This window comes from Motacilla alba, chromosome 1 (genome assembly GCF_015832195.1).
Source record: "Motacilla alba alba isolate MOTALB_02 chromosome 1, Motacilla_alba_V1.0_pri, whole genome shotgun sequence".
Lineage (NCBI taxonomy): Eukaryota > Metazoa > Chordata > Aves > Passeriformes > Motacillidae > Motacilla > Motacilla alba.
The window spans coordinates 98,018,988-98,046,801 of record NC_052016.1 but is presented as its reverse complement, the minus strand read 5'-3'; the positions used below and the strand labels follow the sequence as shown (position 1 = coordinate 98,046,801).

Sequence of the window (27,814 nt, the reverse complement as noted above, 5' to 3'; positions counted from 1 at the left end):
TCCTGCCTGTAGGAATCTACTGTGCCTCTTCCTCAGCTGTGGTAATACAAATCCTTGTGTGGTTACATTGTGAATGAAATCAGGGAACTGGAACAGCATTTTGAAATGTTTTCTAGATCTGATCTATTCTCGGGCTCAAGGAGAGCAAGCCACTGCTGTGTTACTTGTTGTCAGTGGGGCAGAGTGATTGGAGTGGGAGGAATCAGATGGAATAGCGAGAATGGGCATTGCTGTAACAGCAGCACTGTGCTTCCACTGTGCCTTGGCACGTATCTGTTGGCTGGCTATTGCTAACCTTTGTTTATTGGTATTAAAAATTGCCCAGAAAGAAATGTATGCCAAGTGTCCTAGATTGTGAAGGACTCTTTTGGATGTCAGAGGAATTCTTGATACAGCTTGGCTTGGCTCCAAGCCTCTTAGGCAGCCACAGCTGGGTTAGAGCTTGTGAGCTGGTTCACGGTGTATGTCTCAGACAGGATTTTAGGGGAAGTTCTTCTTTCTTCTCTCCTCTTTATCTTCTGTTCAATGTTTTGACCTGCTCTTGTTCTGTCCAAATCCCTGCCTTTGTACTGGCAGCACCTGCTTGCCCTGGTCTTCTGCACCTCCCATCACCTGTGATGCTGTTACTAGAGAGTGCTTGGTGCCTTTCTGGGTTATTATGACATTCATCCTGGCTCTAGTTAAATTGAGTATTGTCCTTGTCCTCATGAGGACTTTGGTTATTAGTTTTGGCCTGACTTGACCTCAGATTCTTGATTTGTGCTGCAAGCCAATGCCATTGCCTGGCTTGGCTTTGGCTGCTGAGTACAAAGGTCCAGGACTGTCAGGTTGGGTGGCTGATAAATATACCTCCAAAATGGACATTTTGATTCTGTCTCATAACTTCATCTTTCTCTTCCAAGGATTACTTTTGTCCCAAAGGGGGAGATCTGAATGTTGCCTTAAAGGTTTTCAGAACAGATATGAAAACCCACAAGATATTTGTGCTGCAAATGGCTCCAAAAGTTTCTTCATAGGTACTGCTGCCTAAAAGATTTGAAAACTAACGTGTTAGCTCAGTTGATCAGAGCCTGGTGCTAATAATGCCAGTGTTGCAACTGGCAACATGGATTAAACCCCATGTGGCCCATTCACTTAAGAGTTGACTCAGTAGTCCTTGTGGGTGCCGTCCAACTCAGAATATTCTGTGATTTCAGTTTTTGCAGACAATGCCACCTACTTTTATTATTCCACATCAGATCATGTATTTCCTTCATGCTTTGGATAGCTGTTTGAGGACTATCAATGCAGCAGGATCTGAAGATTTGCAATGACCCTGTGTATTCTGATTAAATTGCAGGGATTTTTGCTCCTTCTAATTTCCATAGCTCCAGACAAGTCTCTCCTTAAATGCGTTACATGTCCTTACTTTGGAGCTTGCTGTACCTCTGCCACCAATTCTAGGAGATTTAGTCAAAGATATTCCAACTCACACAGGAATTTAAAAAGCTTTTTGAATCTAGATATTGCAAAATTCATTGACTGCAATCTAGGACTAAAAACTTAGAATAATCATGGTATCATAGAATGGTGTGTGTTGGAAAGGACCTTAAAGATCCTGGAGTCCCAACCCTGCAGCCATGGGCAGGGACACCTCCCTGCCAGGTCCCCGTCCAACCCGGCTTTGACCACTGCCAGGGATGGGCATCCACAATCTCCCTGGGCAACCTATTCCAGTGCCTCACCATCCTCCCTGTAAGTTTCTTGCTAACATCTAGGCTAAATTTCCCCTCTCTCAGTTTGTACGCACTCTCCCTTGTGCTATCACCACAGTTCCTGAGGAAGCCAGGCAGAAGGGCCGGAGGCACCCTTTGGAAGAGCTCTCCCTGCTCCGTGGCCTCGGGGGCTCAGGCTGGCGTGCATTGCCCAAGTGTAGGCACTGCTTCTTCATTATCACAGAACCTCCCTGCGGGCATAAGGCTCCTGCCCTCACACAAGTAACGGTTAATGGCTTTTTTTTCCTCCTTTTTCCCACTGCTTTCTCCCCAGAATTTGGCTACCCCTTAGAGCCTGCATCCAAAGACTGAATAACGCACCCCGCGCTGTCTGTGCCCTTCCCGCCCTCCAGCCGCTCTGAGGCCGGGGTGACAAGGCACCCGTGAGCTTAGGGCGAGGCCGAGAGAGGAGGAAGCGGGCGCGTTTCTGTGTCTTCCCCTCGCACCGGCAGAGCGGGCGCCCCGCGGAATTCCAGCGGGAACGGGGACGGGGACGGGGACGGGGACGGGGACGGGGACGGAGACGGAGCCGCCGCTGCTCGCCGCGGCTGGCGGGGCAGCCTCGCGAGATCGCGCCAGCCCTGCGGCCGTTCTCGCGAGGTTTCCGCCCAGCTGCGGGCGCGGCGGCTCCGTGCGCTCGGAGCGGGAGGCGGGGCCGGGGCCGGGCCGGGGCGGCGGCTGCCACTCGCTGCCCATGGACGCGCCGCTGCCGCAGGAGTCGCCGCGCCGCGACACGGACGCTCCGCCGAACCCGCCGCCGCCGCCGTCCTCGCTGCCGCCGCCGCTGCTTCACCCGGCGCCGGGGAAACAACGGGAGGAGAAGAAAACGGCGCTGAGCAAAGTGAGGGGGCGCGAGCGCGGGGCGGGGGCGGCTCCGGTGGGAGATGGGAGAGGGCGGGAGGGAGGCTGCCGTGACCGAGCCTGATCTCAGGAGGTCCGTCCGTTTGTAACGGGAATTTCTTCATCTGCAGAATGGGAGTGTTCATTGCCTGGAATACTGGGAGACCCCCAGCGTCAGCGCTGGAAATCATTGCACCTTTAATTATGAAGTCAAGGCTGGCTATTGCTGTGGCAAAGCAGTTTCTGTCAAGGGCAAGAGCACGTCTCTCTTCTCCGTCTTTATTCGGGCATTTTTCATCTAATACTTGCAGACTATAGCAGGCTGTGCAGGGATGTCACAGAGTCTCTCTGGCTGGAGACATTCAAAACCCACCTGGACATGTTCCTGTGACACCTGCTCTAGGTTACCCTGCCTTGGCAGGGGCGTTGGACCAGAGATCCCTGGCAATTCTGTGAGTCCTTGAGTACTGTGAGATTTTTATTTATTCCCGGGTTGTTTTTTTTTAATTTGAAAACTGAAGAACTGAAAATGAGTATAACTCAGAGCTCAATAAAGTTAAATTCAGATATTAAAGTACTCAGAAATTAAAACAGGTTGCCTGAAGTTTGGTGGCCATTTTACTGCTTTGTGTGCTGGCATCATTCAGCCAGAGGTTTCTACACAGTTTCCTGGCCTTTATTATTGGGCAGTTTAGCTGGGTGTAGTGGGTTGACTCTGGGTGGCTGCTCAGCCAGGTGCTCTTGCACTCCTCCCTCAGTGGGACCCAGGAATAAAGTATGATGGTAAAAACAAAGTGTCATCCCAGAAAAAACTGACACAGCTGTGGGAAGACCTCATACCAACTTCTTACAGCTTTCTCACGAAGATAAATGGAGGGGCAGGCGCTGATACTTTCTCTCTGGTTGCCAGTGACAGGAAGGAATGGCACAAAGCTGTGTCTGGGGAGGTTTAGGTTGCATATAGAAAAAGGTTCTTCACCCAGCGGGTGATTGGGAACTGGAACAGGCTTCCCAAGAAAATAGTCAGCACTAAGCCTGACAGAGTTAAAGAAGCATTTGGCCAATGCTCTCAGGCACACACTGTGATTCTTGGGGCAGGGCCAGGAGTGGGACTTCAATGGTCCTTGTGGGTCCCTTCTAACTCAGGATACAGTATGGTTCTAACATGGAGAGAATTAATTTACTTAATGGCTAATTAAAAATTAGAGAAGACTGTTAAAAAAAAGATTGCAACTGAAACACCTTCCCTCCTCCCCTCTCTCTTCCCAGGCTCAACCTCCTCTGCCTGGAAATACTGCAGGAGGATGAGGAATGGGGGTTGCAGACAGGATATAACAGCTCCTCTCTGCTGCTCCGTCTTCCTTAACACTCCTTCCCTCCTCCGGCATGGGGGACCTGACATGGGACACAACGGGATACAGTCCTTCATGAAGTGCTGCAGGAGGGTCCCTCCCACATGCTGCAGTTGTTCATGACCTGCTGCAGCATGAGTCTCCTTCATGGGCTGCAGGCCTTCAGGATAAACCTTCATGATAAACTAGATATATCTAATGTGGTCTCCTCTGCACAGGCTGCAGGACCCTTCAGGGCATCTCCACTTGCTGTGGCATGGGGTCCCCCCATGGCTGCAGGTGGATGTCTTCTCCACTGTAGTCCCTCATGGCATGTGGAGGGACAGTGTGCCTCACCATGATCTCCTTCAAGGGACTCTCTGGTGCTTGGAGCACCTCCTCCCCTCCTTGGCCTTTCCTGTTTGTCTGCAGGGCTGTGTCTTACCTTTTTTTTGCCCCTTACTCCTCTGTCTCACCTGCTGCTGTGCTGCCTTTCCTGTCCATTCTTGAATACCTTTCCCAGAGTCACCACTGACTTGGCTTAAGGGGCTCGGCTGTGCCCTGGAGTGGGGCCATTGGAGCTGCTGCACTCTGCACTGGGCAGCCCCAGCATCCTCTCAGAGGCTGCCCTGGAAAACCCCTGCCAGGAGCAACTGGTCACAGAGACCTATTACTCTGAAATACTGCTGTAACAAGACTTAAAAGCTAGTTTAAATCATTTTTTAGAGGTACTTTAAAATTTTGATGTAATCAATATCTAATTTTTAGGTTGATGATTAAATTGCAATGGTTCTCAGGCTGTTCATCAGAATATGTCAATTATGCTACAGTTTCAAAACAATTGCAGGAACTGAGTCAGGGAATTTGGTGCCATCTGTTTTTACAGTATTTAGATCAAATATAAATCTCCATTTCTTTTTATATATGCAGGTGGTTATTCGAAGGCTTCCTCCTTGTCTAACCAAGGAGCAACTGGAGGAACAGCTGCATCCTCTACCTGCCCATGATTATTTTGAGTTTTGCACTGCTGATCCCAGGTGAGGATGAGCTGTTTCTGTAGGTTTTCAGGTGCTGAAAACCTAATTAAGGTATGTGAGACATTCCAAATCACTTTTTTTTTCCTCTTTTTATTGTTTTTGTTGAGTTACTATTATGGCCCGACGCAGAAGGTGGGGATAACCCACCTTTCTTTTTGCTAGATCCCTTGGGGCAATTTAGTGTGAAGTGACACTGAATGATCAGTATTTGTAAATAAACAATGTAGGGTTTATTACAGAACAACTTGGCTGCAAAGGAAAACAGGTATGGAGCTGTCTTGGTGGTTATTATCTATAGTAATACAACGTGAAAGCATTGAAATATGAAAGTGCAACAACATCACCCAAGGACACAGACAAGGGGAAAGAAAGGAAGAGAAAGAAAGAAAGAAAGAGAGAGAGAAAGAGAGAAAGAAAGAAAGAGAGAGAGTGTAAGGATTTCACCACCCATAGGTCCTTCAATAAGACTTGGTTGCTGTGCAGTCTTGGATCCAGATCTGGCAGGAGGAGTGGAGGGGGGGAAGTCCTGAATAAGTGGTAGAGAGAGGATGGTGGAACACAGCATCTTTTGGGTCTATATTCACTCTGGTTCACATAAATATAAATCAGGTATCTCCTCTGGGATGGGGAGCTTTATGTAAGAGTGTGGATCGGGGGACACCTTCTAAGACAGCACAGCTGTCCATCCTAGCAGCGCAGTTGAGTCAGTTGTGTCCCATTATGTCCCATCAGCAGAGATGAACCTGCTCAGGTCACACACACAGTTCCCAGGGGAACCAGGCAGGCAAGCCCCACAGCCCCTGGTTTGTGCAAGGAAGCTCAGCTTAGCATGACAAGGGGCATAATCCTGCCCACATCCAGAAGATCCAGCTCTTATCTCACTCACAGCACATCATTCACCCCGTGCCTTATCAGATCAGAGGTTTAGCCATTACACAGCTAAAAGTTCACCTTCTCCATCTCAACCAACCACCCTGGCATCTCCACAAATGAGGAATGTTTTGAGTCATTGTCTCAATAGTTCAGTCTACTTCTTAAAATATTTCTGAAAGCTGGCTGCATGTGCAGAGACAATGGCATTCCTGCTATTTTCCTTTACACTGGAGATTTTAAAGTGGATTTTTTTTTGTATGAATAGGCTATAATGTAGTTTGAAACCCTGATGTTTCTTTTAACCTTCATTGATAAACTGTAACAGCCTGCTTAATTGGCTATGAGCAAGATTCAGTCTGGGGCAAACAATGACAGAATGTTTTCATGAGTTCCATTTGAGTTTACCTTCTTTGTTTACCTGCATGGATTTTTACGTGCTTCATACAAATTTTTAAATAATCTAGTTTTATTCATTTTTGTCTCATGCAAAAGTAAAAAAGAAGAAATATTGGCTGATTTAAGTTAAATCAGAATAGCTGGTATAGTTACATAATTTACTCAGTATCACAGTGAAAATGCAATTCCCTTTCGAATAAATTCGTTTCCAGAAGAGAAACAAAACACCATGTGTGCTCAATCTTCATGTGTTCTGAAAAGCTGAAGACCCATCTTGTTATATCTTAGTGTGTGATGAATCACCCCTCCACTGGCTCAAGATTCTTTCCACTGACTGTAGAGGGATACCGACTCTTTATTGCTGACCAAATTGTGAAGTTAGGGGTTCTCTCAGAGTCAGTTTCACAATCAAGAAGAAATAAATGTTTATTTAGAGTAATTGTGACCGTTTCTGACCTAGGTAGTTGCACATGAGTGCAGCAACAAAATAGTAGGTGCCTCAGCTTTTCTGTTAAAACCACAAAGGATGTGAAGTGAGGAAGGAGAACTTACTCTGATTGGAAGTCTTTATAGTACCTTGCATTGCTCTTCTGAACTTCGTCATCTCTGTTTCCAAATAGGCCTCTTTAAGGCTTCTGTCCCAGCTGTTCATTTGATAAGAGGAAAATACCAAAAATTCTCTGAAGAAGAGTGTCAGGTCTCACAGTGTTTAGATGCACAAATGCCAATTAATAGTTTAAAAAATTCCAATTTTAATTTTCCAGAAAAGTTTGCATAAGAATTTAGGGAGTCAGCCTCTTTAGAAAAGAGAAGGCACTGACAATAGTTGCATATATAAGGTTTCATTTTCTTGCCTATGTGATTTTGGATTACCCAACAATCTTGCTGTTCACTCGTTTAATTGCATCTATGGCAGGTTGAAAGATGAAAGATACTGTTTTTTCTCTCATGCTGTCATTTGCCATGTTATTTTCTTCTGCCTTCACAAATCTAAACTCACTAAAAAAAATTCATTTAAGTTTGAATTTTTCAGCATGAAATTTTTTTGTGCTTGCTCCATTTTTCCTCATCCTGCTTTTGAAAAAATGTGTTTTCAGACAAAAGATGGATTCTTTTGGAATGGGTTTATCTTTACCAGGTTTGTATGGCTACAGGTTCTTTCAGCAAACTACACAGCTTATGTGGGCATTTCACTGCCATTCTTCAGTGTTGGCTTGACTGATTATTTGTTTTTTGACTGGCTCAAGATCACCTTGCCTGTTTTGTCCTCTTTGTTCAAATGCTGACAACTACCCATGTATATCTTTTTCTGAGTCATCTCTTTGCATTACCCACTGAGGAACATACAATAAACTTCCAGAAAGTAAAAGTTGAATCAAGGTTAATCTCAGTCTTCTCTTACCCAGCAGAGAATACTTTCTGAGTATAAGGCATTATATTGCCATAATCTGTCACGTTATGGACAGTTCACAAGATTTTGGCAAACTCTGTGCATGCATCTTTATGTCATTCCAGCTAACAGGAAAAGTTACAGGACAAGGTTGGCATATTTTCTGTCTTTCACTGAATAGCTTTTCTCTAGATCCTGTACCATGTGCATAGTGGCAAGCAATCCAGAGAATTCAGTGATAACAAAAACATGTGAAGATGAAATGTCATGTCACCCAATGAGAAGGATTTGAAGAAGCTACTCAGTGAAGAAGATCTGTTGGAAAGGGGGAAAGAGATGCTTTGATGCAGAAGCAGACAAGTTTTCCTAAGAGCTGTAACATCTCAGTTTAACCACATCATGTGTTACTACATCACAGAAGTTTTTATAAGCTCATTCAGATTTTAGAGCTTTTCAGAAATTCATGCCACGAATGATGAATGTTGGAAATGGGTCAGGAGCAGTTAGACAAATACTTAGACAGAAATTTATCTATGAAAACCTATTAAACATAAGTTACAAGTTTGGTATTACAAAGTCCCTAGGCTGCAGATACTTGCACTTACGGGTAGTGAGTGTAATATTTGTACATTTTCCCCTTTTTAATAAATTTTCTCTTGGCATTCTGTATTAGTTGCTGTTGATAAGGGCACTAGAGAGGTCTAACTGTAGCTGTTTCTACATTTTTGTTTCCAAGATAATTCATCCTAGAGGACAAAACAAAGATATGCATATCAACTCCAGTTTCTCTTTTATTGTAATCTTTATAATATCTTTGTACGTGTTATCTTTAAGTTTACAATGTTGTGTTATAGGCAAGCTATAAAAGTTTTTCAAATTTCATGTGATTAATGTAATTTTCAGTTTTTCAGTTACATCCATTTCAGTAAAATCATTTCAGAAACTGACTTGTGTTTCGTTCCTTTTTCAGATTCATCTGATTCACTGCATTACATTTATTTTCTCTTGTATATTGCCATCAAAATGCAAACAAAACACTGTTTATAGATGATAATAAAGACTCTGCCTTCTTGGTAGACTGTTGTGTACTCAGACTTCAAATATTAACTATTTTTCCAGACCCTCTTTCCTTTTTGTCTGCTAGTAAAGGTTTCTGAGCCTATTCTAAAGATTAGTAAAGTGGTTGATCTCTGGCCCTTCAGGGTCTGGGTAAGCTCTCTGGATAGGCATTGAGTGCTGAGTGCCAGGAATTGTTGATAGTGTTCTGAGGTTATGAAAAGAAAGAAATCTGAACACAAGCCTTGCTTGCATGAAAACAGTTCAAATAGTGCCATGCCATGTATCACAGAGTGATAAAGCTTTTCCAAAGTGCATTCCTCCTTTTCCCTCCATAACTTCTTTCCAACATTGTGCTCAGGATTATTGTAGCTAAACAGCATTTGCACAGTAGGATGTAGGTTTGCACCCAGGAACTGCAGCACTGAAGGGGCAGTGCCTTTAGTGCTTCAAGGGAACCACCACTACTGTTTTCTGGGTGAAATAATTGACAGGCTTTGATTGGCACAACTCTGGTGTTTCTGCTTTCTCTGCCAGGCAAACTGCTCATTTATAGCTGTAAAAAGGATAGACTAAGCTTATTTGAAATTGTGCCAGTTCCAGCCATAATGCAAATGACCACAGAAGATGACAAGAATGAAGGCCAGGGGATTTTAGCTTGACATGACAATGTCGATGATGAGTTATCAATTACTGTATGAATGAGTGGAGAAGCTATTTGACTGTCCAAAATTTAGTTGTAGAGCTCTATATACATGTAAGTATATATTTTATAAATGCTCACCATGATTCATGAGTTGATAGGTATTTTACTAAGATGAGATTGCTGGTTTTATAGTTAATATGTTGCTGTTTAGACTGTAAATAACTATTTAAAATTGTATTCCTGTATATCAGTCTTTTTACACAGTTGTGTTAAAAGGTACTTTGTAGAAGAAGTAAACATTTAGAACGTTTGTTATTAAAGTTGCTAGAAAAATAAGGACTTAAAAAGATGATAGACTAAGTGTTACATAAATAAATGTACCCTGAAAGATTGAATACCCTTGAATGCAGAGCAGAAAAAGAAAAAAGAAACAGTGTGTTGGAATGAATAAATGTGTACACTCAAATTCATCTGGGTTATTTCCATAGAGATTGCTCCAAGTGCCAACATGTGCAGTGCATCTGTCCAAAACATTATACGTATGGAAAGCAGCATTATAGACAGCAAACATATGGCAAAATGGAATCAGCTCTTGGATGATAAAACTGAATTTCAGATCCTGAATGAAATCTGTGGTGGTAGATACTTGAAAAAAGGAGGAGACACACACAGTTCACTTCTGTAGGACTCAGCTGGAAGACAAAATCGTGAAGAGTAAAGAGTATTTTAGCAAGTAACTGCTAAATACTAAGTACAAAAGTCAAGCAAGAGTATTTCTTCCTAGGAAGGGTTGTTAGCCTCAGAGTGCCTGTAGCCCTGTGAAGCCCTGTGCATTCTTTGTTGCATGACCATGCTGTTAAGTTCTGAATGGATAGGTGAGAACAATCCAGGGTGGGGAGTAGCTGCTGTAAGTCATGTGTGTGAAACCTAGAGTAGAAGTGATATATATGCAAGCCAGTGCTAATTTATTTCAAATTTGCTAGGTTTAGTTAGCTTGCCACCTAGAAAGTTGATTTTACTCACTTTTTTTAGGCACACTGCACACTTTGCTGGGTAAGAAGCCTAAGACAAGGGTTTGAAACACTCATTTGGGTGGGTTTTGTGCACTCAGCACTCAGATAGCTAACTCACACGCATACGAGAACCAACTCTTTTGTGGAAGTGGCTCCATCAGAGAAGCGTCAGAGCTCTGTTTCTGCAACCTTCTACCCCAATACACAGCTACAGTAACGGACAGACAGTGCTGTGCTATTGTGCTGCACATCAATATCCTGCTGTGCTCAACCATGCTTTTACATTGTTGTATGTTTCTGCTGATTCGTGTGAAGTTCTTGAAGATGTTAATGATGTATAGCAACAACACTAGATCCCTCACTTGCAAGGTAAATTCTAAATCTCTTTTTTCCAGAGTCCTGTTTATTCAGACTCAGTTCTTTCTTACTAATGAGTGCTTAATAACCACATCAGATGTTCCTTCATTTTGAAAGATATTCACTCTGGTTAAGCTGAAGAAGCTAGAAAAATATGTTGTGTACCAGGAAAAGATTATGTTACCAAAGAAGGTGAAAGAAATGGCATTGAAATAGCAGGTGAAGGGAGCAAGGAAGGAGCAAGCCTTTGTATTTTCAGTTCTGTTTCACAATGTGTCTAACCAAAAGGTTCCGAGTTCCTACAGGAAAAAAAATCCAACTGTATGATGAAGCTGCTTGCTGTGCACTGAGGCAGAGAAGTACCACAGTAATAATGTAGGAGTGGACCCTTGTCCAAGTGACAGTCTTTAATCTATAGAAAGCTTTAGTATTTTACAAAAGCTGAAGGGAGTAGTTATTTAGGGACTAAAACTCAGTTCCTCAATCTCAGGTAATAATTACTGAAATGAAAAATAATGCTCCCTCAAGATTCCTGGTTTTGTCTGATGAATATTTAGCACTTGAAGGGTACAATCATATCAGTCTAATGTCAGGCCTCGTTTAATTTAAACCTCAAAGCACATTAAAGATAAGAATAGTGCTGTTGATGTGGCAGAGAAGGAAGTTTCCTTCTTCATGGGAGCCCCAGTTTTCTGAGACTTTTACTGTTGTAGCCATTAGGCAGCACAGAGACGTTGCTTCCAGTACAGCTATAGATTGTCACAATAAAATTCCCTCCTTTACTTACACATTTTGAAATACATCTTTTAACTCTGTGTAGTTATGAAAAGTGTTAAATTTTGTCTTTTTTGAAATCGATGGGAAAAAAATCTGTCTTTTTATATCTGCTTTGCATCTTGGTGATAACTCTACAGCCATGCTATAGCATCTCTCAACCCTGGCATGCCCTAGCCAGGCATTTTTGCAGTTACCCACTTAGCATTCACACAATGCTGTTCCTATCCTAGAATGTCAAAATATACTGGATATATATGGATAAAATGGCTCTTCCTCTCTTCCTTGGAAATAGTTTATCTTCTTCAAGCTGTAGAAACACTTCATAGCTGGTATTTACAAAGTAGCTAAATGAAAAAAGCCCACTAGGTTGTTTTGGTTTTTTAACATTTCTTCTGGCTACATGATCAAACACAAAATTGGTGGGTGTACAAAACCATTGGTGATTGACAGCACTGCTCTTTATGGTCTCCTCCTAACACTGTAAGTGGAATCCATATGGATGCATATTTTAAAAAGAAAAAATTACTTGGGAGCAATGTTGCTTTGAGCTGCCACATGCATGGATCCTGTGATCCAATCTATATTTTTGCTCTTTCTCACACATTGGGAAATCTGATTTTGAAAGAGCTATGAGATTGAAATACAATTGCAGTTGTGTGTGTTTGTTGTCTCCTGGTGCCAGTGGCGAGTTGGTCTGAAGACAGGCCATAGGTGACAATGGAATTAGGGAGTTACAGGTATTTTAAAGATATGGGCTTGTGTTAAGATTTGTTCAGAAACTTGATGTAATATGTAGTCATCATTATATATAAGTCAGTTTGTATTAAACTGAATTATATATAGCAGTTGCAGGAGTTTAAAGCATCTACATGCCATGACTCACAATACCTTAGCTGATGGGTTCTGATTCATTAAATTACCTCAGTTTCATCGTCATTGTGGTGTGCCAGCCCTTAGGTTTTTATCAGGCACATTAAACATTTACCCATGGAGTGGGATCTATGCCAATAAATTCTTGAAGAATCAGAATTATTTTAAGTACCTGTTTCTTTTGCTATGCTTTGGATTTTCACAGCAACTGTTGGTCACAACTAGACATTGCATGTACAATGACAGCACATGGATGTCTGATGGAGTCTATTTATTTGTGTATAATTCAGGGGATTATATTGCCAACTATTAGGCTTTTTATTCTCTCGTAAAGTTGGAAATCTATTTAAATACAGTGACAGTCTGGAAGCTGCCCCTTCACTGCAGTTTTTCATGTAATCTTTCCTTTTCAGTGATACAAGACTTTTCTTCGTATGCCCAAGAAGTTTCCCAAAAACACTGCTGTTATTTGTATCTCTTAAATTGGGAAATATTAAAGTTTTGATCCTGCACAGTTGGAAGTGTATGCTCTGCAATTTAGGGGGACAAAATAAACTGGAAATATTTGTGTCAGTTCAGAATTTCACAGTTGCATACAGAACTCTGATGTTCTGTTACTTGTCATATATATATATATATCATTAGATGTGTAAATGCAAAGACTGCTTAAGGTAGCAGTTTCTCAAAGAAGATGAGAATTATGATGTAATCCTTCTGGTTTTATGTTTTCCCTAGCCCTGAAAAGAATAATAAGTAACATAAAATTTCTTGTTGCAGCCTTTATCCTCATCTCTACTCAAGAGCATACATTAACTTTAGAAATCCTGAGGACATCCTTCTTTTTAGAGATCGCTTTGATGGCTATGTCTTCATTGATAATAAAGGTTGGACTATTTGTAAGATATTAAATGTGTATGTATACATATACCAGTTTAGAGCATCAATTTGCTTTCTTTTTCCTAGTTATGCCATTATTTCATCACTATGCAGTTAATTACGTAAAAATATGTTAACTTTCATAACTTAAAATATAATAAAGTGCAAAACATATTTGTCCATGCAGTTTTGCTTGTCTATGTGGTGTGCATGCTTTATGTGCATTCTTGTACTTTAGGCAATGCACTATCAAGATCATACTAAGAAAATTACCTTATGCAAGCTTCACAATTCATTACAATAGTAACTGAACACATTGTGAGCACGGATTTTTGCATCTTCAGCATTTCTGAGCTAAAGTTCTGCCACTTCTGTTTGGAAAAAGCAAGAGGAAACCTCAAACATTTTAGTTGCCCACTTTTAAGATATGTAGAGGTTGAATTTTTAGGGCTTTTGCAGACATCTTGAGTTCCGAGAACAACAATGGCAAAACTGATTGCCAGTTTTAAAATGTTCAGTCTGCAAATGTTTGCCCAACAGCAAAGAAAAAGTCTGTAATGTAGATGTGGATAAATCCAGGTGTCTGCAGGAGTGTGAAACTGCCATCAATAAGAAGTGGTTTAACAACTTTAGCAGTTCCTTGCCTCATTCAGGCATACCTTCTGTTAAAAAGGGCATAGGTTATGTAAAATAGACATAGATTTGTGGCTCTCTTGTACAGACATTTTCTATTCTGTATACTCGGTGTTGCAGAGGTCCTGTGAAAAGTAGTCCTGCCCACTCTTACTAGAAACTGATCTCTAAAGAAGCTGTCAAACTAATGAATTCCTCTTCAGCATTTCCTACCTGAGATATTCTATTTACTTCTAATATCCCTCAGATTTAGATGATTTTTGTAGAGAAGAAGAACATCACATTCCTAGCAGTGTGCATTTCCCATATTTAAAATTCTGGATGTTTTAAGATTTAAAACTAGAAAGAAGTTTTTTTTTTATGATTCTGCTAAGACTTTGCCTAAATTCAGCTCATTCTTCAGTATTATGCTGGACTGAAGCCAGAATACTCTGCAAAACTGAGCTTGGACACAGCTGGCCACTTTGACGTGATTGCTTGTACAATTAAAGAGCACAAGGTTTGATCAGAAGTGACCTGGTGAGGTTTGTGGCAGCATTGCATTAGGAGGCTAAAACTGAAACAAGGATTAGCAGGTTCAATAAGGTTAACGAATGTTCTAGCAGACTGAAGACAAGTTTTCCTAGGGCTTGAGCAAAGTGTAATCTTGAACCTGCTGCAAGTGGAAACCAAGTGCAATTCAAACCCCACACACGGTTCTGACTCCAGTCCTCAGAAGCCAGCGTTTAAGGCACAACTCAAAGCAAAGAATCCCTGCCAGCACAAACGTGGGCAAGAGTTGCTCAGTCCATCGTAAACAGAGAAATTACACACAATTCTGTGTGCTGAGCTTTACAGTTGTGCTTCTGAAAGGAGATGCTTTGTTGTTTTGTTGCATATTACCTGGCATTTATTTGTTTTTTAGGCTTTTAGGCAACAAAGCCTTAGAAAAGCAACTCAGCAGTTCCAGATTGATTTCCCAATAGTACTTAAACACTTGTCCGACTGAGATTTTGTGATAGATTTTTCTAACCAATTTCTGTGAATAATTAAAGGGGAGCTATAAACAATATTGCAAAAAAATTATTTTGCAACAGTATTCATGCTCATTTTCAGTCTTGTCAGCATATCCAAATAAAAGATCTTTTTTTAAAATTTTAAATACCGCTATATGTAACTTTTCATTAGAAGTTGAAGAGTGAGTTGTAGAAACATTTACGTTTGTTTTCACATAAGGCTTGCCAACACATGTTCAAGAGTTTGGAAGATCTTACTTGAAGGTAGGGAATGTTTCTCTCCCTCAAAAAAATTAAGGATTGGTTTCTTTTAAGGTTTGGAATATCCTGCAGTGGTTGAGTTTGCTCCATTTCAGAAGATTTCAAAAAAGAAGCTGAAGAAGAAAGATGCCAAAGCTGGGAGCATTGAAGATGGTAAGCATCTTTTCTTGACATCACTGTGGAAAACTTCCGTTATGTATTGCAAAGTATTAACATAGTTCAAAAATTTTTCTTCACAGATCCAGAATATAGGAAATTTTTAGAGAATTATTGTGCTGATGAAGACAAGATCTGTGCCAATCCTGAGATTCTTTTGGGAGAGATTGAGGCCAAAACAAGGGAACTTATTGGTCTGTTTTCTTGATTTTTCTTATTATTGAGAATATTCAATATCTTACTTTTTATCTTTATGATACTGCCTGCAAGAGCTGACCTGTTCAGTCGAACAGATTTATATTACCAGTTAAATATTTGTTTTCCAGGCAAGTAGTAGCAGTAAACCTTAAAGTCTCTATGCATGAAATCACTTGGTTTCACTTCAACTTTTGCATGCACACACACTGGCTTCAGAAATAGGCCCTTAGTAATTCTGAATACTTACAGATGTATTGGTAGATGAAAGATTTATTTTTAAAATACAAAATAGCAGAATACTTAACCATTGATCTATGATATTAGCTGCTTTTATTAAGAAACATGAAATGATCTCTCTCTGTTCTCATGGTCAAGATTCTGGAAGTGCTCTGAAAGTAAGGCAACACCTTGTTTTCTGTATGCATGCAGCATGGCTTCCACAGTCTTGGGGGGAATTTTAGGTAAGGTGAGCACTGAAATCTTCAGTGCTAGTATGCAGTTTTCAGGATGACATGGAATTTTGGTGTATCTTCAAGTGATAACATGCAGAACAGTTAGTCTTTCCCTAGTTGTGACAATTGAGTAGGAAAAAAAATTGACCTTTGCAGTTATTTCTTTACAGTGAAAAAGTGGCCACCTCTTTTGATTAGAATCATAGAATCATTTAGGTTGGAAACTTGCTGTTCAAGAACATCAAGTACCACCATTAACTCAACAGTGCCAAGTTCACCAATAAACCATGCCCCCAAATGCCACAACTGCCCGTCTTTTAAATACCTCCAGAGACAGCAACTCCATTTCCCTGGGCAGCCTGTTCCAGTGCTTGACAGTCTTCTGTGAAGAAATTTTTCTTAGTAACCAATATAAACCTGCTCAGTTACATCTTGAGACCATTTCCCCTTTCCTGTCACTTGTTACTGCTGTTTCAGAGTTGACTGGACAGATTTGGAACCCTAATAATTTAGAGGAAATGGACATTTAGATAACTCTGTTGTCAAAAAAACTTGTTTGTTGCTGTTTTAGATGGGGAAGTCACCCAGTAATTTTTATTTACCCCAAATCTTTCATGGTTCTCTGGTTGACAGCAGAGTAAAGGCAGTAAATTTTTTTTTTATAAGTTTGCAATTTACAAAAAGTTTACGGTTTCAAGAAGATTTGTTAACTTTAAAATATTCTATCAGTGAAGATGATTAATCTTGATAGTTGCAGATTTCTGAGTAACAATATTAACTGACGGCAGCTTTAAGACTTTTAATGTTTCATTTCTGTTAAATCAGAGGAAATCAAGCTAGTTGCTTTATTTTGCCTGCCATTCAAAGCTGTGGCCATTGCTATCAATACAAAACCAAAGATTTCTTCAGCAGGTAGCACGTTTATAGCAAAATTATGTAAGGGTTGAGCTGTGTGTCCAGTTTCAAAGGTGTTACTCATGTCAACGAAGGATGTGCCCAAGACTTTGCTGGCAGAATTGAACCTCACATGCTCAGAATTTCTCCATGTAAAGTTACTGCAAACCACCATGTTTTATGCATCATGCCAGATGCATTGGCTAATCAGTTTCCATGTGACAGAGAGATATGAAAGAGATTTTCTCTGTAGCAAGATGAAGATAAGCAATTTTTTCTGGTTTGTTTGTAGGCAGCAAGATAAAATGTAAAGTTTTGCTGACACAGCCCTTCATTTAGTAATTTATTTTCTTTTAAAGATTCTTAAACATTTTAAGAAAATGCTCTTAGGTTTGTATTTTCAGTAAGGCCCATAAATAAGTTGGGTAAGATTCAAGTTTGATAAACATTTTTTTTCCCTTCCTCTTTTGGTAGTACTCATCACACTGCTTCTCTCCCTTGAACTTCAAGTTACAGTTTCCCGTTAAACCTCTTGCACTTCAGTCTTAGTCATGACTAGGGTCAAGTTCTGAACTCTCGGTGCAGCTTATCCTTTCCCCAGACCTTCCAGTTACAATTTGTGATCTCTTAAAGTGTGTAAAGGTGCCCAGAGGCAGCCACTGCTTAGGCAAGGGAATTTAGGGAGCAGAAGAGAGAGAGGCAAAACTCAGATCTGAGGGACTGGAAGGCGGCTCTGGGGACCTAAATCTTGTCAAAAATGATGGGCAGGTGCAGAGGATGGGGAGGCATGGAAAATCTAGGAATAGAAGGAGGAAAATATAAAATCAACAATCTTTATTGGTTGTTGATTCCTACCATTGATATTTGCTAAAAAGAAGCAGTGAATCCTATCAGCCTTCCCATTCATAACTGTGTAACAAAATTTTGTCATTAATGAATGGGTTGCCCCCAGCATAATCCAACTTTCAATGCATAAAGCATTTAAATGTTTTTGGGATATGAATTGTGTCTAGATTTTGGCCATGTTATTTCAAATCTGTTGAAGACTTTTCCAATTAATTTTTCTTTCTTTTCTTTCAAATTTTGTCATGCATTTCAATAGGAAATGTTTTTCTGTGATTTGAGGGAGAATCCAATATGTAACTGTAGAGGAGAATCCGATATGTAACTGTAGAACAATTTCAAGTAGTAAATATTTTCTGTTCTGGGATATCTAAAACTGACAAATTTTGTTGTAACTACTCACAGCTGTAAGTACATGCTGAATTGAAGTCTGAATTCAGTACTGACAGTCATGAATAAAGAATTTTATGATGTTCTCCAAGTTTTTATAGAATTGGGGATGGTTCAGGCAGGTGACTTGATTTCAGAGCATGGAGACAGCCCTGTAATAAAAGAATGGCTGTGTGATCCAGTAGACAATTTCTATTAGCAATTTTGGAAGCCAGAGTTTTATTGGATCTGCTAATACTTTGCTGTGTAACCTGGGACAAACTGCTTATCTGTTATTCCTCCTGTTTTCCTGTGGAAAGGTGAATACTAAATGTCAGGTAAATGAAAATGTTATATGAGACTGAAAGTGTTTCCTTCATGACATACTTTGAAAACCGGGATTGAAAAGTGCTATGTGAGTTACAGTAATATGGGCTGTATATGAACAACAATATAGCTAGGTTTTGATGTATGAAAGTAAAAAGTAGAAATAGATTCTGAACACATTTCTTTCCTTTTTTTTTTTTTGGTGAAATAACCATTCAATGAGCAAGAGAGAAAAGCCATTCTCTTGAACTGAAAGGATATGATATTTAATTAAATATCAAATAATCATGCTACATATTTCTGTTGCTTCTAACGCTAACAGCAAAAAAAGCAATGAAGTGTTTCTAAAGCAGAATAATGGGAATGCCTTCAAAAATACATGAAACAAATAGGTTTGTCAATGACTTAGCTCCCTTTCAGATAAAGCTAGAAAAAGGGGGTTAATGCTAAAGTAAAGAAATGAGTACATTTTAGGAGTTGAACACTATATCACAAATTTTTTGTGTTTTAGCTAGAAGAACAACACCCCTTTTGGAATATATTAAAAATAGAAAATTAGAAAAGCAGGTACGTTCAGACTTTTGCCTGAAGTTCCACATTTATGTTTCATATGGTTTTCTGTTGGACAATTTACAATTAATCGTTATTGAACTCTTCAGAGAATACGAGAAGAGAAAAGAGAAGAACGAAGGCGGAGAGAATTGGAGAAGAAACGTTTGCGGGAGGAAGAGAAAAGGAAGCGCAGAGAAGAAGAAAGACGTAAAAGAAAAGAAGTGGAGAAGCAAAAGAAGATTTCTGAAAAAGAAATAAGGATCAAGGTAACTGAGATAAATGAAAAAAAATTATTCTCTTTTTGAAGTTATCCAGAAGTTCTTTAGTATCTCAATGTTTAATTAGTGTACAGCAGCAGAGTGTGGAGACACCAAACCAGTTTTGACTGGAGGGAAAAATAATGTAGGGCTTTCACAAAGTGTTGTTTGAAAGTGGGACTGATGGCCTTACCTACCATGGTGTGCTGATGCAGTTAGAGCAGGTAACGCAGACATCTTCATGTAATTCTGCTGCATTCTATGCCAGCATTTCCTGGCAGAACTAAATTGTTCTGTGCCAGCCTGTTGGAAGATTATTGTGGGTTTGATCCCCATATGGGCCATTCACTCAAGAGTTGGACTTGATGATCCTTGTGGGTCTCTTCTAACTCAGAATATTCTGCGATTCTGTGTTTCTGTGAAACATAGCTTTAACACTTTCTGTCATGCAAATCTTCATTTGGCCATGTATACAGAGACACGTATTTATGTTTATGCTCAGAACTGGTGTATTTTAATTGTATGCTAATTTCAGGTTGCACTGCCTTTCAGCAATCTGAAGGGATTTTAATGACATTACTTAGGAGGGTATATCTTGTGCTATGAAGTGAGGCCATATAAAACCATCTTATTTCTGCAAGGTGACATAGATAAAACTGTTCATCTGAACCAAAATTTTTATTATTGGAAAGGCTTTATAGGCTGTTCTGAAGAGGAAATTTGGTATAAGAATCTGTAGCATAAAGCAAGAATACACAGAATTGACTCAGATTTAGTAACGGTGAGAAGCCACAGAACTGTGGACATCTTTCCTCATTTGTTATTGGAAAACAGTTTTCTTCACCTAAAAGTATAAAAATAGTAAATTCTGAAGCTGAATTACATGTTTTTCATATCTGGGCATTACAAAATACTCTAGAAGTTCATAAGTAAAGGGACTTAATCCTTAAAATATATTACCTAAAAATGCTTGTCCAAAAAGCCCCAGTATTCCTGACATATTTGTGGTGATATGACCCTGAAAGCTATTTCTGTCTGTGAAAGGAAAGGAAAATATTACCTGAAAGAAACATTATAGAAGTTTCAAATATTGAAGAAGATTAATCTGTGCTCATTTCAGAAACAAAATGGTGGAATGGAAAGACTTAGGTGTTCTGCCTAGAATTGATATAGTAGGGTAATAATTTGAGACAGTTGGTCCTTCTATAAAGATTATGCCTGTAATGCTGTGCTCTGCTGAAACCCTGTATGGGTTCCTATGAAAGGAACAGACTTCTTGAAAATCCTAATCTTCAAGGTGAAAATGCAATGACTTCTTCTAATATCACTAGTTTTTCCTCATCTGTATTTGTGTCAGGATGTACTAAGCACCTACTTCTACATGCCTGTCTATCTTAATTCATGTGACACACATTTTATATATAATATTTCAAGGAGTGAAGTATTAATCCTGCTCTCTTTGTAGTATTGTAAAGGTTCTGCTTCTTATTTTATGGGCAATGACATTGAGCTCTGTTACATGATTTCTAAGAAACCATAGACCATAATAATGTCTTTATGTTTATAACTCAGGAGAGAAGAGTAGGTAAGTACTCTGAGAAGAATAGGTAAGTGCTTTCTCCAGTATTCTCCACATATTTGGAAGTGTGCAGTTGAATGCCTATTAATGACTATCACTCCTTAGCAAATGTAAACCACCCTTTTAAAATAACTTTAAATTTCATACTTTGTAAAATACATTCCTAGCATGTAAGTAACGTATCTCCAATCTTAGCAGGTTGCTGACATATTTAGTACTTACTAAAATGCCTGTACAATAGAGGAGAATAATTTTGAATCACAATATAAACAAATATCTCCTAGCTTCTCAAGAAGCCTGAAAAGGGAGATGAACTGGCCAGTGAAAAGCACAAAGAGAAAGGTGAAGAAGCTGACATTGAGGAAAATAAATGGGATAAATCACCTGGATCTGGGGGTACAAAATCCAAATCTTTGGAGAGTTCACTAAAAGAAATTAAGGAAAAGTAAGTAATATTTACCTTTTAGTCACTAATTTAGATCTTAAATGCTTTCTTCACAAGGCTTAAATATAAGTGGTGCATTGACAAGATGTTCTGTCTCCAAAGAACCAATTTCATTCTGTATGTGAACAGATCTCTTCCTGTTGCTTTGGTAAAAGGTGTTTCATAACAATTTACTGACCTGGTGGCAGTGTTAGTGGATGCAATTTGTTATTGGTGAAATGCTATGAAATCCCTGATTGGAAGGATTTCTGCATGAAATCTCAAGTCATTCAAGTCTTTTTTTTGTTATTTCACCTGTTCCCCATCAAGAGCTCAGGTAAGGCTCTCCTTCCATTACTCGTGTTGAAGACTGAATTGTCCACAATGCCATACTTTTCCTTCACGTGTGGGTTGGCTACAATAAACATATGAATGTTTAGGTGAGTGGGACAATGGCAGAATAGTGAAGGTGTGAATGAAAGCCTTATGATAGATACATGCAGTAGACTGTCTCTATCTCCTGCTGCCTTTTGTGTTACATTTGCAATGGTAGGAACAAAAGGCATAGCTCAGTTCTATTACTGCTGTAGCCTGGAAATTACTCATCTTACAAGTGTTTTCAGCAGTTGGTTCTCTTTCTTATCATTCGACACATGAGTCCCGTCACAAGCAGGATCTACCCATAAGATATGCAAGATAAATAACAAAGAAAAATATGTATGTTCTGAATGTTCCTGAAAAATTCCATGTCCTGAAATTCTGAAACTCTGAAATTGAAAATATTCAGCAACTTCTTTATTGATGGTCTTCAAGAAAGGAAACAGAACAGGCTCAACAGAAACACTTGCAGGGGCAAATCACTTGTTTGCTACTCATAGAATCTTTCAGGTTGGAATGGACCTTTAAGATCATTGAGTCCAACTGTTAACCCAGCACTGCCAAAATGCCATTATAAACTGCGTCCTTTAAGTGCCATGTCTACATGTCTTTTAAATACCTCCAGGAATGCTGACTCCACTACTTCCCTGACTTTTTATGAATTAAATTTTTGGTGGTGCCATGTAATATTGTTTACTATTGATGCAGTAAGTTTAATAAGACATTAATGTAGATTTTGCTCGTGTAAAACAGAATCCTTTTGGCTGCACAGGTAGAGTGAGCATTACCTTGTGTTTCCTAGTGCTGATTTCATCTTGATTTTTAGTGGGTAGGTAGCAAACTATGAGCTATTTCAGCTGGATTGAGATTTAAAGTTGAAACTACTTAGTCACTGACTCAGAAATTGGTAATAAGCTGTAACTGCCAACTCTACCTGCAGGAGACTGAATTGCCTATTTGAAACCATGTCAAAGGCTTGGTAGCAAAAGCTTCCTACCACAAATCAAAATCTCAGTGGGTGCATAAGTTACATGGTCAAATACAGATTTAAAACTACACCAAACAGAAGTGTGTTTCCATTCTCTTTACTTCTATTCATTTCTGCTTTCTCTGACTGTGTAACTTTGTCTTCTACCTATACTCTGAAATTGCTTACCCTGCCATTTCCACTCTTGCCTGCTTGTTCACTGTGACTGAATTTTAGGAATCTACTTTAACCACCCTTGGAACAGGAATTTGTATCCTGTCACCTGCCTGCCTTCAGACACAGCACTTCCTCCTCGACCCTAACAGACAAGGGAAGAGACAAGTATCAGGCAATACTGCAGCAAGAAATTCAGAGAGTATTTCTGACTTTTTGGAAGGTCTTGCCCTGAGCCTTGCTAGGACTTGGAGTTAGGTTCTGGAATAGCATATTAAACATTACACAAAGCAACTTACAGCCACATACCCCTTAGCTAACATAGTCTTTTATGTAAATATATCCATGCTACAGGTACGGGGTCTGTGTAATTGTGGTTGGTTCAGGTGTCTGTGACAGCTGGGACGTTGCTTCCACTTGGTGAATGTGTTATGTTGATACAAGCTCAATCTTGTGAAATGCTGAATAACTTAACCTCTCATTCAGGTTCTGCTCTGACTTTCAGCTCTTCCTGAGATGGGGACCCTCTTTTGGCAGCCCCACTAATGCCCAAGTTAGCATTGACAGATGCTACCAATTTTCACATTTCTGTTATATGAAACAGAAAAGTTGTATATATAGATACACTTGTATTTTTATTAATTAATTGTGAATGAGAAGAATATCACTGTTTGATCACCAGACCATTGAAAAATCTCCATCCTCTCTGATTCTATCTGCAGTTTCCCAAAATACAAGGAGACTATCAAAATTAACTTGCTGTTTCAATTTTAGGTATTAATACATATGTAATGAAAAGAAACTGTCTGTATTTGTTCCTTTTGAAGTTCAATCTATTTTGTAATCTTTCTTCATTATTTGCAGTCTTGCCATATGAGAAGAACACCCATTTGCTGAACTGGAATAATGAAGTGAATAAGAGAGCTGAGAATTTTATCAGACAGGCAGCAAAATACTTCCAATAGTCTTTATAATATAAACCATTTACAGCATAGCAGAAATTAAATTCCATGTTGTGGTAAGGTAATGGTCTTTGCCAAAATAAAATATGCAAAGGCCAGCTAGATTATTTGGAGACACAATAAACAAAAGCCTGGAACAAAAGTATTTATTTTCACAAATGTCTTCTGCAAGTTATGATGTAACTAATTTTTGTTATGCAGAGACATAAAATTTACAAATTGATACATGATACCTGCACAATTCCTTCAGATCCTGAATGTTCCTGTTCAAGGGAATACTTCCATGCATGACTCACCTCAACAGCAGTCTACAAGAGCTAATAGTGCAGGATGTGTTTATATGAAGGGTATTGGGGAACTATTGATAGGATTTCAAAGAGGGATTGAAGGTGAAGAATGGGCCTTCCACAACAGTTGCACAAAAGCTTGGTAAACCTTTGTCTGCAATTCTCAACCAAATGCATGGGTGGACATTCATGGGGGAGACATTCAGCATTTAACCCTTTGTAATATGAGAAGAAAACAAACTTGATATATAACTTATCTACACACTTCTGAAGTTAGAGGAAGACTTTTATCTTTCCGTAGCTCCTTTTTACTGTTAACTGCTTGGATTTTCTTTCTCTTCATACATACTCATAGGTCACAAAATGATAGTGACAAAGAGCAAAGAGATTTGGAGAGAAGATTTCGAGAAAAAGAACCTGAAAGACAAAGGTATCGATTGGATGATGGCAGAAAGCATAGAACTCACTATGAGTTTGACAAGTTTATGAGAAGGAATGAAGAAGAGCTGAAATGGGGGAAAGGATACAACCAAGACAGAGGAAAGAAAGGGAACTACAACTACAGCTTCACTGTGGAGGCAGTAGACAAACTGGGTAAAGAGGACAAGTGTGATGACATGGCATCCAAAAAGGAGCGCATAAGAAATAAGGTTCTTTTATTCATTTAGGATAATCTTTCATTAGTTAATATGGTTCAAGATCACAGGTTTTAACTTCTGCAAATTCAGCATAAAGATGCTTTTTCAAAAAAATCTTTATCTCATTTTCAGTAAAACCCAGATTTCTTTCTGGATTGTTGTTAAAGGACAACAGCAGTTAAAATAAGGTTACAGGCTCATTCATATTCACAATATATAGAAGACTTTCTGTCTTCATTTCAACCCTGTCATTTGAAGAATACTATTCTTGGAAGCCTTACATTTTATAAGTATATTAAAAATCATTACATTTCTGATCTGTAACGAAATTAAAAAACCATGGCATGTTAGTCTTTTAAAAACATACTCTCATAAAATAATTATATTATGGATTTGCCAGGCATTACTTGGCAGAGCAATAATAAGGACTTAAATAGCTAATTCAGAAAGCATGAGTGTATGGATTCTTCAGTATTGCATACCTGCCAGTATGAAAAAGCGGTCATTTCATCAGGATAAACTTATCCCCATAGCTGTTGTCAGGGGAAGAGCAGATACTAAACCAGTACGAGCAGAGCCTGTATCAGGATGTGTAGTAGAGCTGTCCCCTATTGTCTCCCAGAGATACGGGTATCGTTTTTTTTCATGCTGGCTGATTTCACGGATGTGCCAGAGTCTTTTCAGGATGTGGCTCTCCTTACCAGCCCCTTTCTCTCTCTCTCTTTTGACCCTAGATTTTCCACAAAAGATGACCAAAACACTGTTAGTGTAGAAATTTATTCTGTGTGTGAAACTCTTCTTTCAAAGCAAGTGACTGATTTGTACTGTGGGCTAAGGCTGACAAGAGTAAACTGGTCACATGCAGAGTGAGTCTGCATGGAGTGTACAGGGAACAAGTTCAGGTGGACTCATTGTGCATGTCAAGGAAATTATCTTGTGCCAACACATAAAGCCTGGTGTGCCCTGAGGTTTCTTTATACAGAGTTCAGCTGGGCAGGATGGCTAAGATTTATCTGCATTTGCACATTAGCCACTTTCCTCATCGGTGGATCTACATTTTTCTGTAGAGCAGTCAGAAAAATGGCTAGTTCAGAAACAGGAAGATGGGAAAAATATTTTTTCTCATTCTTGCCATGCTCTTTTTGAAATCTGCCAAAATAATCTCCAGCCTTGGAATTGGATGGTGGATCCTAGGGGCATTTTGGCAAGTGTTAAGAAGCTGCCTGCCTTTTATTTCTTTGCATCACACTTCTGGTAGCTTGCTGAATCCCTGGATTAGTCCACTCTTAGGACTAAAATACTAGATTTGTTCCCTAAAAAAATAAGCACTATCAGAAAGGTATTTTGCAGTGTGGTGACTTTTTCCCTTAGAGTATTTCTCATACAGGTGATTAGGGGCTCAGTTTCACAACTTAGGTATAGCATCAACAATGCCAACACAAATTTTTAGTCAGAGATGGAGCCTCTTTCTGAAGTTCGTAGGAATTAATTAGAAAATGGAAAATTTCTAGTGTAAGTAACATGATAGTTTTTATACAAACCACAGGCTACAGAGTCTGTGGTAGAAAAAGTCATAGGGACACTTTATCTTAAACTTTCTAAAGGGCATTGCTTGAGGATTTACTTTTATGCAGCTGTTTGGGATATAGAAAGGTGTGTTATGCATTTCATACCACACTGCAACGCACTAACTAGTCATAAAGCTCAGTAGTGAATCTTGACATCTGCTCTGAAGAGAAGGAGGAAAAAAAGTGGGTGAAAAAAAGCCAAATGGGTCAAAAAAGATGAAAGAAAAAGAAAAGAAAATGGGAAATGCATACTGGGAATCAGAAAAAATAATGAAAGAACAAAAATCCAGAATTACCTCAAAGTTACTTATTATTACTTATTATATTATTTACTTCATTGTGAAGGCAATTGAAAATTGGTATAGTTTGATGTAGGACAATTTCAGTGCTCTGCCACTGTCTTTAAGTAGGCTGCTGGCTGTTTGCTAAACTTAACACAAGACTGATCAGGTATTGGTGAGGTTTCAGTTGCTTCATAATATTTTGTGAAAGTAAAATACCCTTACCAGGTAAAGACTTCTTAAGCAGAGTTTCTAAAAGGTGTGTTTTACCAATGAAATTTCAAAAATAAAGAGTGCTCCGAAGAGCATCACCATTTTCAGGTTTGAGGCATCTTTTCCATGTAAACTGGCTTCTTCTTCCATTTTCTCAGGATCAGAGCAGCATGTGTATGATTGGATCACTCACAGAGCCTGCACATGCTCAAATTGTACTTGCTTTGTTTATTATCAGTACATAAATTCCCCTGCTCTCATACTCAGTATGGAAGGCAAGATGAAGTGGAGCAAAAACTGTGCCATTTCATTTTGATGTGTATAATTTAAATGTGCATTGCATGTTTAAATTCTGGAATGGATTGGGTAATGATTGATGATCAGTTGAGGATAATTTTCTAGCTGCTCCCTGCTGAGCTGTTCTCTGGTCTGTCTTGGATTTTTATGCTTATATGTATTATTTGACATTTCATCTGCAGAGTTGCAAGTGCACAGGCTATTGTTCTTCTCAGCTGATGTTAGTGAAGGTAGCAACATTTCCTTTGTTTTACTTGTAAATAACATTTGATAATTGTCTGCAGTATTTCTCCTGGTTTATGTCAAATGTATCATAGGATCTTTAATTTTTACAGCATTTTTCATTTTTTCAAAATGTTTGGCTCCCAAGAATAGTGTTATAAGCAACACATATTGAATACTAGATACTGAATACCCAGTCAATTTTCATTACATTCCATTTTTTTTCCTGGTTCTTATAAAATGTAAAGTAATTTAACACAAAATCTACTTTCTTCACAAAGATTCAAAACTTTAAAATTCCACATATGTGTCCCACATGGGTTTCTCAGAGCATTAACCATTATCTCCTTCCTTCTAGGATCGTCCAGCCATGCAGCTGTACCAGCCAGGAGCTCGCATCCGAACACATATGGGACCTACAAGCAAAACCTATGACTGCAGTGGGAAATCCTTTGAAGATGCTCTTGATAAAAAGTATGAGGCAGATAATTCAGCTGGAGCTAGTTCTGAAAAGATTGAAGAAGCAGAATAAAACAGTCTGGGGCAAAAGTCTTGTGAAAAAGAATGAATTTGAGATTCAGCGTCGTCACAAAAATTCATTGGGCTATTTCAGAACTCCACAGGCAACTGCATCAACAAAATAATAATAGCTCTGCCTCTTACTTTCTGTA

At 39.3% G+C, this 27,814-nt stretch overlaps 1 protein-coding gene across 5 annotated transcripts; it reads left to right on the top strand.

Moving 5' to 3' along the window:
• Positions 1-2,334: 2,334 nt before the first annotated feature.
• On the top strand, positions 2,335-27,814 carry UPF3A (UPF3A regulator of nonsense mediated mRNA decay). Of its 5 annotated transcripts, XM_038144099.1 has the most exons (11): positions 2,454-2,595; positions 2,726-3,046; positions 3,864-4,962; positions 13,118-13,224; positions 15,160-15,258; positions 15,345-15,455; positions 18,856-18,911; positions 19,004-19,162; positions 21,017-21,177; positions 24,280-24,574; positions 27,502-27,814. In XM_038144099.1, exons 3-11 carry the CDS (start codon positions 4,712-4,714, stop codon positions 27,673-27,675), a joined length of 1,413 nt encoding a protein of 470 aa, XP_038000027.1. In that variant the 5' UTR covers positions 2,454-2,595; positions 2,726-3,046; positions 3,864-4,711; the 3' UTR covers positions 27,676-27,814. The 5 variants fall into 5 exon arrangements, with proteins under 5 accessions (XP_038000054.1, XP_038000027.1, XP_038000018.1 ...); XM_038144126.1 differs by lacking the exon at positions 2,726-3,046 and having other exon boundaries at positions 2,335-2,595; positions 4,856-4,962; XM_038144090.1 differs by having other exon boundaries at positions 2,726-4,962.

Coding starts and splice junctions, on each gene's coding strand:
- UPF3A (XM_038144126.1), top strand. CDS start 2,449: ATGGACGCGCCGCTGCCGCAGGAGTCGCCGCGCCGCGACACGGACGCT. Junction 13,225..15,159: donor TGTCTTCATTGATAATAAAG/GTTGGACTATTT, acceptor GTTTCTTTTAAG/GTTTGGAATATCCTGCAGTG. Junction 24,575..27,501: donor AGGAGCGCATAAGAAATAAG/GTTCTTTTATTC, acceptor CCTTCCTTCTAG/GATCGTCCAGCCATGCAGCT.